Below are 14065 nucleotides of genomic sequence, written 5' to 3' on the forward strand. Positions count from 1 at the left end.
GGGGCCTCACCAGGGACCAACCCTGATGGCACCTTGATTTTGCACTTCCAATCCCCAAAACTGCGAGGAAACAAATTGCGGTTATTTTAGCCACCCGGTGTGTGGTATTGTGTTATGGCAGCCTGAGCTGACTAAAACAGTCTTTCTTTTTTTTTTTTAGGGAGGGGACGTATGTATACCTATGGCTGACTCGTGTTGATGTATGGCAGAAACCAACACAATATTGTAAAGCAATTATCCTTCAATTAAAAATAAATAAAATTTATTCTGTTTATTCATTGGCTGCCCTGGGTCTTCACTGCTGCGTGCGGGCTTTCTCTAGTTGCAGAGAGTGGGGACCGCTCTCTATACTTTCTTGCTGTAGAGCGCAGGCTCAGTGTTGTGATGCATGGACCTAGTTGCCCTGTGGCATGTGGAATCTCCCCGGACCAGGAATCGAACCCGTGTCCCCTGCATTGGCAGGCAGATTCTCATCCACTGAGCCACCAGGGGAGTCCTCTGACAGACTTTCTCTGTGGCTGGTTTGCTGTGTTTGTACTGCATCCGCTTGCCCACCCCTGCGTGTCAGCACATAAAGGCGCTGCTCTCCAGCAGGATCTTGCCTGGGCTCCCGCTGCAGCCCAAGAAGCCGGGAGGGCGGCGGAGGCGCCTGTCTGTGTGTGCAGAGAGACAGGGGTGTCTGAGGAAGCCCGCTGCTCTCCCCCAGCCTTGGGCAGACCGTGGGCGGGGAAAGTCCGAATCACTGGGACCAGGTACGAACGGCTTTATTTTCCTAGAAAGAGCAAAGTCCAGAGAGGCGGGGGAGGGCAGGCCGCGGTGGGCAGGCCGCACCGCCACCGCCCCAGGAGTAAACAGGCAAGGCAGAGGCTCAGCCGGTCGGGGCCCTCCAGCGTGAGGGCAGAGAAGGAGCAGGGGAGGCCAGGTGAAGTCCCCGACCTGCTGGGTCACACGAAGCCGGGCTTCATGGACGAGCGGCGGCAGTTGGGGCAGCTTCGGGTCCCGTTGTTCTGCAGGCACCTTCGGGGCAGGGAGCAAAGGTCGCTGTCCACTCGGCCGGCCTGGCCGCCCACCCTGGACCCAGCTCCCACCTCCCCTCCCCGCGCAGGCAGCGCTGCTGACCCCTGGCCCTGTGCCCGGGGAGGCCTGCAGGCCAGAGCCTGGGCCAGGGGTCAGGCATGGGCGACCGAGGCACCTCTGGCCCTGGGCGCCACTCTCCCATGACCTTCGTTCGAGAAGTCTCTCTCTGTGGTCTCTTTGGGGAGAACAACAGGGCCGCTGGGAGGGTTCGATGAGTGATTAGACAGGAAACTCTTAGAACAGGCACCCGGGAGGCCCCGAAAGCACCGCCTAAGTGTGATCAGGGCGCTCACCTGAGGTGGAAGATGTGGGAGCAGGGCAGGGCCTGCAGACGGCTGTTCTTCTCGCCGATGGACTCGCCGCACAGGCCGCAGTAGAGCTCGGTCTCCTCCACGCACTCGTGGAAGCGCACGACGTGGGCACGCAGCTCCCGCTGCAGCCCTTTGCTGCGGTAGATGCCCTCGCTCAGGCAGTGCAGCTTCAGCTGGCCCAGCTGCGGCACGGGGGCGGGGCGGGGCGGGGGCGAGACCAGGTCAGCCGCGGAGCATCGCCCGAGTGGCCGTCTGTCCGCTCGGGGCCACAGGGCGCTCAGGACACAGGGGGCCTGTCCTGGTCGCGCTCCCGCCTTGCTGAGGGACCTAGGAAAACCGTCTGGCCCTCTCCCGGCCCTAGCTTCCCTTCATGCCGAATGAGGGGGTGGGTGGAATCAGCGATACTCCTAGAAGTGACTGGGGACCTCATGTTTTTGAAGGATTTTTATTGACCGGCCCTGCTGCCTCGACGCCCTTCCTGTTTCTGTTAATTGCATACCCACAGCAACTCATCAGCATTTCTGAAGAAGTCGAGATACTTTGGGTAAGCCAGAAGGCAGGTTTGTTTGGCATTTTAACGGGACTGTGCCCTGACCTCTGAGAAATGCACATCTTCCACAAGACTCTAAGGCTATTTTCAACATTTAAAGGTTTGGATAGGATGATGAAATTTGAAGAGGCCACGTAGACTGTGGGAAGAACACAGGCTGTGGAGTTAACACAGGTCAGTTACCAGGTGTGGGACCTTGAGCACCTCTCTGAGCCTCGCTTTCTTCATCTGTAAAAGGGGGCTTGCTATACCCACCTTGCAGGAAGCCAGTGAGTCCTGGAACCCACAGCTAGAAGAGCCCTGGGGTGCCTGCCTCCCTATCAGTGGCAGAGTCTTAATGACCATCAAGAAACCTCTGAGGGGGGCTTCCCTGGTGGTGCAATGGTGAAGAATCGGCTTGCCAGTGCAGGGGACGCAGGTTCGATCCCTGATCAGGGAAGATCCCAGGTGTCAGGGAGCAACTAAGCCTGTGTGCCACACGCACTGAGCACGTGCTCTAGAGCCCGGAGGGCCACACCTTCTGAAGCCCGCGTGCCCTGGAGTCTGTGCTCCACAGAAGGGCAGCCACCTGGGCGGGCAGAAGCCTGCACCGCACCCAGAGAAAAGCCCAAGCAGCAGTGAAGACCCAGCGCAGTCAGAAAGAAAGAGACGTTCATAAAAAAGAGAAACAAACCACTAAGGAATTCTGATATCCCCCAAGCTATGGAATTCTTGCCCTGCCCACCCCTCCCAAGTGCTCTCGGGGTGGAGGAGCAACAGCCAGGGTCAGGGGGTGACTGGGGGCATCTCCTGGAGATCACGAAGGACTCAGGGCACGAGCAGGCTGGTGGGGGGCGTGGCCTCCTCCCCACCCACCCAAGATCCCACCTTGGGCTCCTGACTCCAGACCCAGCAGACGGAATCAGGTCTGACCTTGTTCCCCACCTCCTCAGCCAGGTCCTGGGCTCTCTCAATGGCATCCAGAGCCTGGAAGAGGAGAAAGGCCAGGGCTGCAGGCAGGGCCGCAGATGGAGGCCTTGGCTTGTAGGGAAGGAAAGGCAGGGAGGGGTGGGGCTGGGGAGAGGAAGAGCCTGGGGTACACAGGCCTGAGCTGCCTCAGTTTACCTGGATACAGAATGGGAAGAACATTCCTATCTCATGGGGGGTTTGTAAAATTGGGCTCTCTTGTTCAGTCGTGTCCGACCCTTTGCAACCCTTTGCTGCCCGCCAGACTCCTCTGCCCTTGAAATTTTCCAGGCAAGAACACCGCAGTGGATTTCCTACTCCATGTGAGATTGTAGGATGTAGTTCAAGCCTCTCAATTTCCAACCCCAGGTCTGGCCCTTTAGGAGCTGGGTGATTGGGCAAGTCACACCCTGCTCTGAGCCTGGAAAGTGACCTGGGATGACCTGGGGTGAGGCTGATACTGGACAAGGGGTCTGAAAGAGCCCAGTCGGGAACGAGACCCACACATGGTTGGTTGACGTGTGGGAGCACTGGGGAGAGCTGGGGGCCGCAGGACAGGGGTCCCCCTCACCTTGTCCAGCGCCTTCCTGGCCACCCAGCACTTGGCCACGCCCAGCAACACCTGCACCTGCCCCAGGCGGTTCCCGATCTCGGTCATGATGCTCATGGCGGAGTCGTACCTGGGGAAGGCCGTCTGCGCAGCGGGGTTGGGGGGTGGGATCAGGCAGGCCCGGCCCAGCCCGCACCGCAGCCCCCTGCATCCCGGTCACCTCACCTGCAGGTCCCCACGGCTCCGGTGGATGTCAGCAAAGCAGAGCAGGCAGAGAGCCTGCAGCGGACGGTCCCCGTGCTGCAGCGCGATCTTCATAGACTCCTGCGACGGAGCCGGTCCCTCAGGCCTGCGCATCTGCCCCCCACCCCGGAGGCATCCTCGCCCCGGGGGCCCCTCTGACACCCTCGGAGCCCGGTACCCCTTTCCTGGTACTGAGCCCCTGTGTACCGGACCACTGAGGACTGACACCCTGGAGACTGAGGCTCTGAGAGAGGAAGGGGCTCGACCAAGGCCACCAGGTTATTAAGTGGCAAAGCTGGGATTCCGACCTAGGTCGGTGGAACCCCAGAGACTGGCTCGCTTCCGACTTAAAATGTCCCACAGAGTGGGTATTGGGCGGGGGGCAGAGGAAAGCCCCCTCCACTGGGAACAGACTATAAGGGAATGAGATTTGGGACAAGAGGAGCAAGCGCACCCTTCAGGGGCTCAGCTGTAGAGAGGGGGCGCCCAGGAGCCAGCCTTGGGGGCCCTCAGCCGGCTGGGCAGGCAGGAAGAAGCCCGGGCCCGGGCCCTGCCCACACCGCCGTCCTCCGCCCGCCCCCTGCCCGGCGCCCACCTCACAGCACTCCATGGCGCTGCCCAGGTGGCCCAGCAGGCGATACGCTACAGCCATGTGATACTGGCTCATGGCCCGGTACTTGAGGCTCCAGCCTTTGCCGTAGTCGTTGACGAGCTCTGCAGCCTTGCAGGGGAAGAACAGGGCTTTCTCGTAGTCCTGCAAGGGACAAAAGGAGGGGCCAGGATGGGAGGGCGCATGCTGAGTGGCGGGAGCTGCCCCTAAGTGGAGCGCTCCACTGCATGTTCGTTCGTTCATTCATTCATTCATTCTGGTGTCCAGGAAAACCGTGATACAGGCAGAGGGAACAGCCTTGCAAAGGGGTGGGCTCATGAACGTAAGGGTTTCCATCTGGTTTGCCAGGTGTGGCAAGGGCCTAGCACAGTTCCTGGCTCAGAAAGGATTTGTTGAATGGATGAATGGGAATGAGAAGCAAGAAAGGCAACTGGCTTCTCCTCTCGGCCAGTCCCGGTTGGGCCCCTCGCCTTCAGAGATGCACAGTAGGGTGCTGGTGGGGCTGTCAGAGCCCACCCTGACCCCAGGCTGGAGTTTGCCTCCTGGCGGCCGGGTCATCGCCGAAGGCTAGATGATGGATTGCCAGCAGAGTCAGCTCCAAGAACATAGGACAGACTCACTGAGGCAAAGAAATCATCCTCTCCCCCTTTCCTTCTCCTTAAACTTCCAAATGTCTTCTCAACCTGCCATGAGCACATGACCTCACCATACACCCCGTTAGGAAAGAGAAAGAAATCAGAGACCAGCTCCCTCACCCGCCTTCTCCGTCAAGCCCCATCGGCCCTGTTTCCACACTGCCTCGCTCCTGCTCCTCCCTGCTCCCGTCAAACTAAATAAACTCCTCCATGAGGGCTCTGGAAGCCCCCTCCCCAGTCTCTCTCTACTGAATAATCCCATCACCGCAAAAACACAGTCTGGCATTTCTTACCTCACGTGAAAAACAAAAATAAAAATCCAACAACCACCTTTGACTTCATGTCCCATTCAACTATAACCCCAATTCTCTGTTCTTTTTTGTAGAAAACCTACTTGAATTTTTATTTGATATCCAACAAACTAATATGACCCAAAGAGAACTCTTGGTAACCCCAATAAAAACCTGTTTCTAATAAACTTAATTTGTACTATTTGTATGGAAATACAAAAAACCTTGAATAGCCAAAGCAACCTTGAGAAAGAAGAATGAAACTGGAGGAATCAACCTGTCTGACTTCAGGCTCTACTACAAAGCCACAGTCATCAAGACAGCATGGTACTGGCACAAAGACAGAAATATAGATCAATGGAACAGAATAGAAATCCCAGAGATAAATCCATGTACCTACGGACACCTTATCTTTGCCAAAGAAGCAAAAATATACAGTGGAGAAAAGACAATCACTTTAACAAGTGGTTCTGGGAAAACTGGTCAACCACTTGTAAAAGAATGAAACTAGAACACTTTCTAACACCATACACAAAAATAAACTCAAAATGGATTAAAGATCTAAACGTAAGACCAGAAACTATTAAACTCCTAGAGGAAAACATAGGCAAAACACTCTCCGACATAAACCACAGCAAGATCCTCTATGACCCACCTCCCAGAATATTGAAAATAAAAGCAAAAATAAACAAATGGGACCTAATTAAACTTAAAAGCTTTTGCACAACAAAGGAAACTATAAGCAAGGTGAAAAGACAGCCTTCAGAATGGGAGAAAATAATAGCAAATGAAGAAACAAAGGATTAATCTCAAAAATATACAAGCAACTCCTGCAGCTCAATTCCAGAAAAATAAAAGACCCAATCAAAAAGTGGGCCAAATTGGAGAAGGAAATGGCAACCCACTCCAGTATTCTTGCCGGGAAAAGTCCATGGACAGAGGAGCCTGGCGGGCTGAAGTCCATGGGGTTACATGACTGAGCACGTGTGTGCACGACGGTGGAGGGAGATGGGTTGGTAGCAATAAAGTGGTAGAGCTAAAAAAAAAAAAAAAAATGGGCCAAAGAACTAAACAGACATTTCTCCAAAGAAGACATACAGATGGCTAACAAACACATGAAAAGATGCTCAACATCACTCATTATCAGAGAAATGCAAATCAAAACCACAATGAGGTACCATTACACGCCAGTCAGGATGGCTGCTATCCAAAAGTCTACAAGCAGTAAATGCTGGAGAGGGTGTGGAGAAAAGGGAACCCTCTTACACTGTTGGTGGGAATGCAAACTAGTACAGCCGCTATGGAGAACAGTGTGGAGATTCCTTAAAAAACTGGAAATAGAACTGCCATATGACCCAGCAATCCCACTCCTGGGCATACACACTGAGAAAACCAGATCTGAAAGAGACACACGCACCCCAGTGTTCATCGCAGCACTGTTTATAATAGCCAGGACATGGAAGCAACCTAGATGCCCATCAGCAGATGAATGGATGAGGAAGCTGTGGTACATATACACCATGGAATATTACTCAGCCATTAAAAAGAATGCATTTGAATCAGTCCTAATGAGGTGGATGAAACTGGAGCCTAATATACAGAGTGAAGTAAGCCAGAAAGAAAAACACCAATACAGTATACTAATGCATATATATGGAATTTAGAAAGATGGTAATGATAACCCTGTATGTGAGACAGCAAGAGAGACACGAATGTATTGAACAGTCTTTTGGACTCCATGGGAGAGGGCGAGGGCAGGACAGTATGGGAGAATGGCATTGAAACATGTAAATTATCATACGTGAAAAGAATCACCAGTCCAGGTTCGATGAATGATACAGGGTGCTCGGGGCTGGGGCACTGGGATGACCCAGAGGGATGGGATGGGGAGGGAGGTGGGAGGGGGACTCAGGATGGGGAACACATGTACACCCATGGAGGATTCAAGTCAATGTATGGCAAAACCAATACAATATTGTAAAGTAAAATAAATAAATAAATAAATTTTTAAAATTAAAAAATAAAATAAAATTAATTTGTACTATGTACTTTTTAATTTGAAGCTATGTAAATGTTTTACAGACTTAAAAATAGGAAATTTAATTTTAAAAAGCCTAAGATTAGAAAATGGAAACAAATGACCTTAACTGTATATTATTATATAAAATTATAATTAATTTAATATAATTATAATTAATATAATTAATTTTAATATAATTCTAATACATAATTATATATTTATATATAATAATATATTTATATAAATAAATTACGTATAAATTATATAATATAATAATTATATTATATATTAATTATATAATTTGTTTATATATTATAATTATAATATATTACCTTATATATTATAAAATAATTATATTATATATAATTATTATATGTTATGTTATATTATATAATATATATTATAATGAATATAATTATAATATATTATTGTATTAAATACATAATATAAATTATATTATATATAATATAATATATATTATATATTATAATTATATTATAATATAATTATAATTAAACCTAATTATAATTATATAATTATATATATTATTAATTATGATCAATATATTCAACAATTGTTATTATTACATTAGTAGATTATTATATAATTATATAATTATATATGATTTTATTATATAATATATAATATATTATATATGTTATATATAATGATTATATAAATAATATATATAAATTATAGATATATTATAAATATATATTTTTTAAAATATAAAATATATAAATATATAAAATATACAAAATATATAAACATATATAAAAATATAAAAATATTATAAATACATATATATTATATTATATTTATTATAATATGTATTATAATAAATATAATGATTACATTATTATATTAAATACATAATATATATAATAACAATATATAATATATATAAATATAATATATAACATATATATTATGTTATAATAATATAATACACAATAATATATAATTTTATATAATAATATAATACATAGTATATTATATATTATATATTTATTATTATATATAATGTTAATATAATTATAATTATGGTATATTATAATATATTATGATGATTTCATAATTGCCATAATATATAACCTCTTATTAACATAACCATACAGAAAAAGTGTTATTTAAATGACTTTAAAACATACACTTGAACAGTTCAACCATAGTGGGATATATTATAAAGATAAAAGAACAGTAGAGAAATCTTAAACCTCGTGTCATCTTTTTTTTTTTTCAGTAATAGTGGTATATTGTCTTTTGAAATTATTTTGTGTACTTTGTAAGATAAAGTAAATATTTAATTATGTTATTAGAAACCAAGATTTTCAGCCTAAGAGAAAAAAAATCAAGTTTGAAATAAAGAAAATCCTGAAACATTAGGCTTGAGTTGGAGATTTCAGTATAAAGTCCAGTTGTCCTCGAAACCAAGGAGATTTAGCAGCAATAACAAGTCAGTGGCAGTGAGCATCCTGAGAGCCCACATCCGGTCTTTGCAGGTCTGGAGCAGGAAATATAGTGAGCCCTCAGAACCCAAGGACTCCACATCCAGTCAAAGCCTGAAAATATTGGGGGAAAAAGTCCAGAGAGTTCTAAAAAAGCAAAGATTCGAGTTGCCAGGCACCTGACTATTGACCTAGCATTTACAGTGTTTTAGGTTTTATAAATAATCTGGGCTTCCTTGGTGGCTCAGTGGGAAAGAATCTGCCTGCCAATGACACAGGTTCGATCCCTGGCTGGGGAAGATCCCCTGGAGAAGGAAATGGCAACCCACTCCAGTATTCTTGCCTGGAAAACCCCACTGACAGAGAAGTCTGGCAGGCTACAGTCCATGGGGTCGCAAAAGGATAGGACTCGACTTAGTGACTAAAACAACAACCAGAGATGATTTAAAGAATATAGGAGGGGGGACTTCCCTGGTGGTCCAGTGGGTAAGACTCCAGACTCCCAACGCAGGGTGTCCGGGTCTGATCCCTGGTCAGGGAACTAGATCCCACATGCCACAACTAAGACCCACTGCAGCCATATATGTAGGTTCTATGCAAATACTACACCATATTATATAAGAGACTTGAGCATTCCTGGATTTTGGTGTCCTTGGGGATCCTGGAACAAATCCCCTGAGAATACCAAGGGCAACTATACACAATACCATGGGACAGGCTATTGTGCCGGAAAACAAGAATGCTTTCTTTCAAAGACTAAAGGAAGTCTCGTCAAAAGGACATAGGGGTCATGCTGAAGAGAGTTCCACTGACTAAAATTAAGATAACGTGGGTATCAAAAGGAACAATGATTGCAAATGACTGAAGAATACTGAATATTTTTTTAAGTCCAAGATTTCATGATGAAATACCAAAAAGAGGAAGCAAAACAAAACTATCACATCAACTCGTTATCCTGAAACATGGCAATTAAAGGAGAGGGACAAAGGATGTATCTACCTTTCCTTTAGGAACTATATTTCAGAGTAATCAGCTAGCTCTAATTAATGAGGGAAAGTTCTTCCTTATAGGAAAATCCCAGCTGATCATTGTTGAAGGCATCATAGAACTTGGAAGTCACCATTTCATGAGAGTTGACAGAATTGATTCAGGCAACAGACATCAACAAATACTCAAACCATTATGGAAACTACTGTTGCCGAACTGAATATTCACAAAGTGTCACCCCACAAATTAATCTGCTGGTCCTGCAAGGATGAAGGCAAAGCTGAAAAGAGTGGGATCAGGTGGTCACTTGCTCAGACGTCATTATGGTGTCTTATGAAGCACGCAGTCCTGCTTGTATAGGTTCTCACCAGAAATGCATGACCTACAGGACTTCCCTGGTGGTCCAGCAGTTAAGACTTCCCTTTTCAACGCAGGGGGTGCAGGTTCAGTCCTTGGTGGGGCAGCTAAGATCCCAAAAAGTTTTTTGGCTTTGTGGCCAAAAAACCAAAACATAAACAATATTGTAACAAATTCAAAAAAGGCTTCAAAAATGGTCCACATTAAAAAAAAGAAAACATTAAAAAATGCGTGACCTAGATCTTACCAAGTCATTTTTTAAATTCTCCTTCATAGAGAGTAATGGAGACAAAGAAACAGCTTATGTGACTCCTTGAGGAAGCAATGAGACAATGAGATGGAATATTAATTAATCTGGTTTCTTCAGTAAATCATGGAGAATAAAGAGTAGTCTATTAACTTTCTATTGAAAGTGACATCATGATCACTGCAGTGTGTGGTTCTTGCTTGTGTTCCAGTTCAAACAAGCTGAGGGTAAAGGTGTATTTTCAGGATAAACAGAAAAATTTAAGAGATAATTTTTCACCATGGTGTGTGAGAGAATAGTGTTGTGATTATATAATAAAATGTCCTTATACCAGAAAATGGTCTTTTTATTCCTCAGAAATGCATACTGAAATACTTCTGGGTAAAACTTTGTGATGTGTATAATTTAAAAATATTATTTATCTGGCTGCTCCAGGTCTTTAGCTGCAGCATGCAAACTCTTAGTTGCAGCATACTGGATACAGTTCCCTGACCAGGGATCTAACCCCAGCTCCCTGTACTGGGAGCATAGAGTCTTAGCCACTGGACCACAAGGAAGTCCCATAAAGCATGGGATATAATGTGATATAATTTTATATCACAACACTTCAGTGAAAAATATGTAAGTCAAACATGGCAAAATATTAATAATTGTTAAATATAAGTAGCCTGTATAGGGTGATTCATTATATCATCCTCTATGTATTCCTATATGGTTAATTTTCTTCATAATAAAAAAAGGTTTTAAAACACCCCTATCTCTCTCCAACCCTATTTGATCTCACAGAATGACTTTCCCAGATGTCTTATTGCTGAAAACAAAATCCTCAAATGAAGGATGATCCATCAATCCATGGATGAGTCTCATTTCCTCACACCCAGCTGCTTTCCCAGGTGGAGCTAGTGGTAAAGAACCCGCCTACCCATGTAGGAAACTTCAGAGATGTGGGTTCCATCCCTGGGTTGGGAAGATCCCCTGGAGAAGAGAATGGCTACCCACTCCAGTGTTCTTGCCTGGAGAATCCCATGGACGGAGCAGCCTGGTGGCCTACAGCCCACGGGGTCGCAAAGAGTGGGACATGACTGAGCGACTAACACTTTCACACTTTGACTTTCGCAAGGTTTATTAGGCATTATTATGGACCAGGCGCTGACATCCCCCAAGGGCCAAGCACAGCCTGGCTGTCTGGAGGAAGGAGAGCAAATGCTCAGGACTGGAAGCCTGAGGCCACTGGCTCCATCAGCTCCTTCTCACTCTGCGATCTCCCTTTCCTCTTACCTCCCGGACCCCACCACCTCCCACCTTCTCTCACACTCCTGCGACAGCCACGCTGGCCTCCGTCCTTCCTGGAATACACAAGGCAAGCTCCCCCAAGAGCAGAGCTGGGCTTTAACCATTCCCTGCTTTTCATTCTTTTGCCAGATTTCTGCATGGCTCACCCTCTCTTCTCCAAGTCATCAGACATCACCTCTGCCATCCTGTTTGAACTTCCAACGCCCCCTCCTCGGCCCTTCCGACCCCCTTTCCTTTTTCCTCAGCACTTTCCACCACACTGGATACTTGGCTTTGCTGATTATGTTTATTCAACTTCCTCCCCCAGCTAGAAAGCAAGCTTCATGAACCCAGGCACTTGGCTGTTATTTTCACTGCTATATCCTGACCGACAGTGCCTGGGGTATAACAGGTACTCAATATGTGTTTGATGAATGAATCCTTACGACCGTGTTATAAGGTGGGTTCCATTTACCCTCATTTCATAGGTCTGGAGAAGAGAAGTGACTTGCCTAAGATGATACAGCAAACTCATTGTAGTACAGGTTTATAGGAGCTTCCCACTCCCCCAGGAAGTCAGACAGACTGAAGCTTGAATTTTGGCTCTGCCCTGCCTGACCACATCTCTGCATGCTAGGTCACCGCACTTGTGTCTGACTCTGCGACCCAGTGGACTGTGGCCCACCAGACTCCTCTGTCCATGGGATTCTCCGGGCAAGAAGACCGGAGTGGGTTGCATTCCCTCCTCCAGGGGATCTTCCTGACCCAGGGACTGAACCTGCATCTCTTACGTCTCCTGCATTGGCAGTTGGGTTCTTCACCACTAGAGCCACTGGGAAGCCTGGCCATGTCTGTACCTCCTGGCTAAATCTTTCTCTTCTCAGACTCCCATCTGCCTCATCCCTACTTAAATGGGAGGACTGAACGAGGTGATACAACAGGGAGCATGGCCCCTAGGAGGCTCTCCGGGAGCCGGAACCTCCGCCACCCTCCCCCGGGGCCCCGGGCGCACCTTGACCTGAGCGTAAAAGCTGCCCAGGCTGCAGCACACGCGGCACTCTAGCATGGCGTCGTCGTTGTTGTGGGCATAGCGCAGGGCCTTCTCGAAGCTCTCCAGGGCCTTCTGGAAGAGGCTGAGGCCCAGGAAGGCGTTGCCCATGCTCAGGCTGACCTGGCCTCCGAGCTGGGCGGCCGCCCTGGTGCCGGGCAGGCCGAGGCAGGTCTTGCAGTAGGAGATGGTCTTGTGGAACTCACACAGCTTCTCGTTGCTGCGCGCCAGGTTCAGGTAGCTCTCCAGGAGGAAGTTGGCGTCCTCCAGCTCCCGGGCGGTGTCGATCTGGACCACAGCAAACTGCCCGCCGTGGAGGAGGGCCGGGGCGCTCAGCCTCTGCCCCTCCAAGGCTCCCCCACGCCCCAGCCCAGAGCCTCAGACCTGGAGCACCCACCCCTAGCCTCAGATACGCGCTGGGCTCCCCAGCCAGACTGGAAGCTGCAACCCGGGAGCCTTCACCTCCCAAACCCAGACCCTCCGCTTTCAACTTCCATCCCGAACCTGGTCTGCAGTCTCCACCACCCACCCAGCCCCCTAGCCTCAAACCTGGAGCCAGTGCACCGCCTCCCCTCCAGGCTTAGACTCAGAACCCCATAGGAGAGGACTGGAACCTCGACTCTGAGACCTGGCCTCGAGTGCTTCAAACCCCGAGGCTGAGAACCTCAGACACCAAAGCTCAAGGCCACGGGCCCAAATCCAAAGTCAAGACCGAGCATCCAAGACCCAGGGCCTGAGATGCAGAGGATTCAGAGTCTCAGAACTTGGCCGCCAGCCTGGGGGGTATGGGCGAGTCTGAGGAGGCGGGAGGGGGCCTGGGAAGCCTGGGAGAAGCCCCACCGGGCCCCACCTGCCCAGCCTGGCCACGCACGCTCCCACCTTGAGCATCTCCTTGTAGCGGCCCATCTCCGAGTGGGCTGTGACGAGGCAGCCAAGCGCGCGGAAGCGCCCCACGAGGTCTGGGCTCTTCTCCAGCACCTTCATCCACACCTGCAGCGCCTTCTCCGTGTGGTTAGATTGGTACAGCTGGAGCCCCTTCTCGATCTGCTGCTTCGTCTGGTCCTGCCCCATCCTCCCAGAGACCCCCGGTGGCCCCGCGCCTCTAGGTTCTCATGGGGCACCCCCCCACCCCCGGTGCCCGCCGCCCACCCAGCCCCGAGCAGGCGCAGGGCCTGAATGGAGAGCGGGTGCCACCCTGGGAACAAAGCCGGTCCGGCCCCTGTGCGCAGCTGTCCCTGCCAGTTGGGGCCACGTGGCCGCCAAGGAATGTCAGCCACAAGGTCACGCGGGCCTCTGCCGCACCCGCCCCCAAGCTGGGAGGAAGGTGCCCGCCCCCTCCAGCCCCGGGGCACCCCCTCGGGCATCTCTTTAGCACCTCTGACCCTGGACCCAAGCCCCCCAGGCAGGGCAGGCTCTCCCTGCAGCCTGAGAGTTGGAGGAAGTAGGGGTGAAGCTGGGCACATGGGTGGCAGGGA

At 48.7% G+C, this 14065-nt stretch overlaps 1 protein-coding gene across 2 annotated transcripts; it reads right to left on the reverse strand.

The window, feature by feature from the left end:
• Window positions 1-748: 748 nt before the first annotated feature.
• On the reverse strand, window positions 749-13837 carry RAPSN (receptor associated protein of the synapse). 2 transcript variants are annotated; one of them, XM_043482532.1, is made up of 8 exons: window positions 13470-13837; window positions 12555-12893; window positions 4272-4430; window positions 3659-3757; window positions 3455-3577; window positions 2851-2904; window positions 1371-1570; window positions 749-1017 (listed from the first exon to the last, which is right to left on the reverse strand). In XM_043482532.1, the coding sequence occupies exons 1-8, from the start codon at window positions 13659-13661 to the stop codon at window positions 945-947; spliced, it is 1239 nt and encodes a 412-aa protein (XP_043338467.1). In that variant the 5' UTR covers window positions 13662-13837; the 3' UTR covers window positions 749-944. The 2 variants fall into 2 exon arrangements, with proteins under 2 accessions (XP_043338467.1, XP_043338468.1); XM_043482533.1 differs by having other exon boundaries at window positions 12555-12878; window positions 13470-13798.
• Between the last annotated feature and the right edge of the window lie 228 nt (window positions 13838-14065).

Source organism: Cervus canadensis, chromosome 11 (genome assembly GCF_019320065.1).
Source record: "Cervus canadensis isolate Bull #8, Minnesota chromosome 11, ASM1932006v1, whole genome shotgun sequence".
In the NCBI taxonomy this organism is placed as follows: Eukaryota; Metazoa; Chordata; class Mammalia; order Artiodactyla; family Cervidae; genus Cervus; species Cervus canadensis.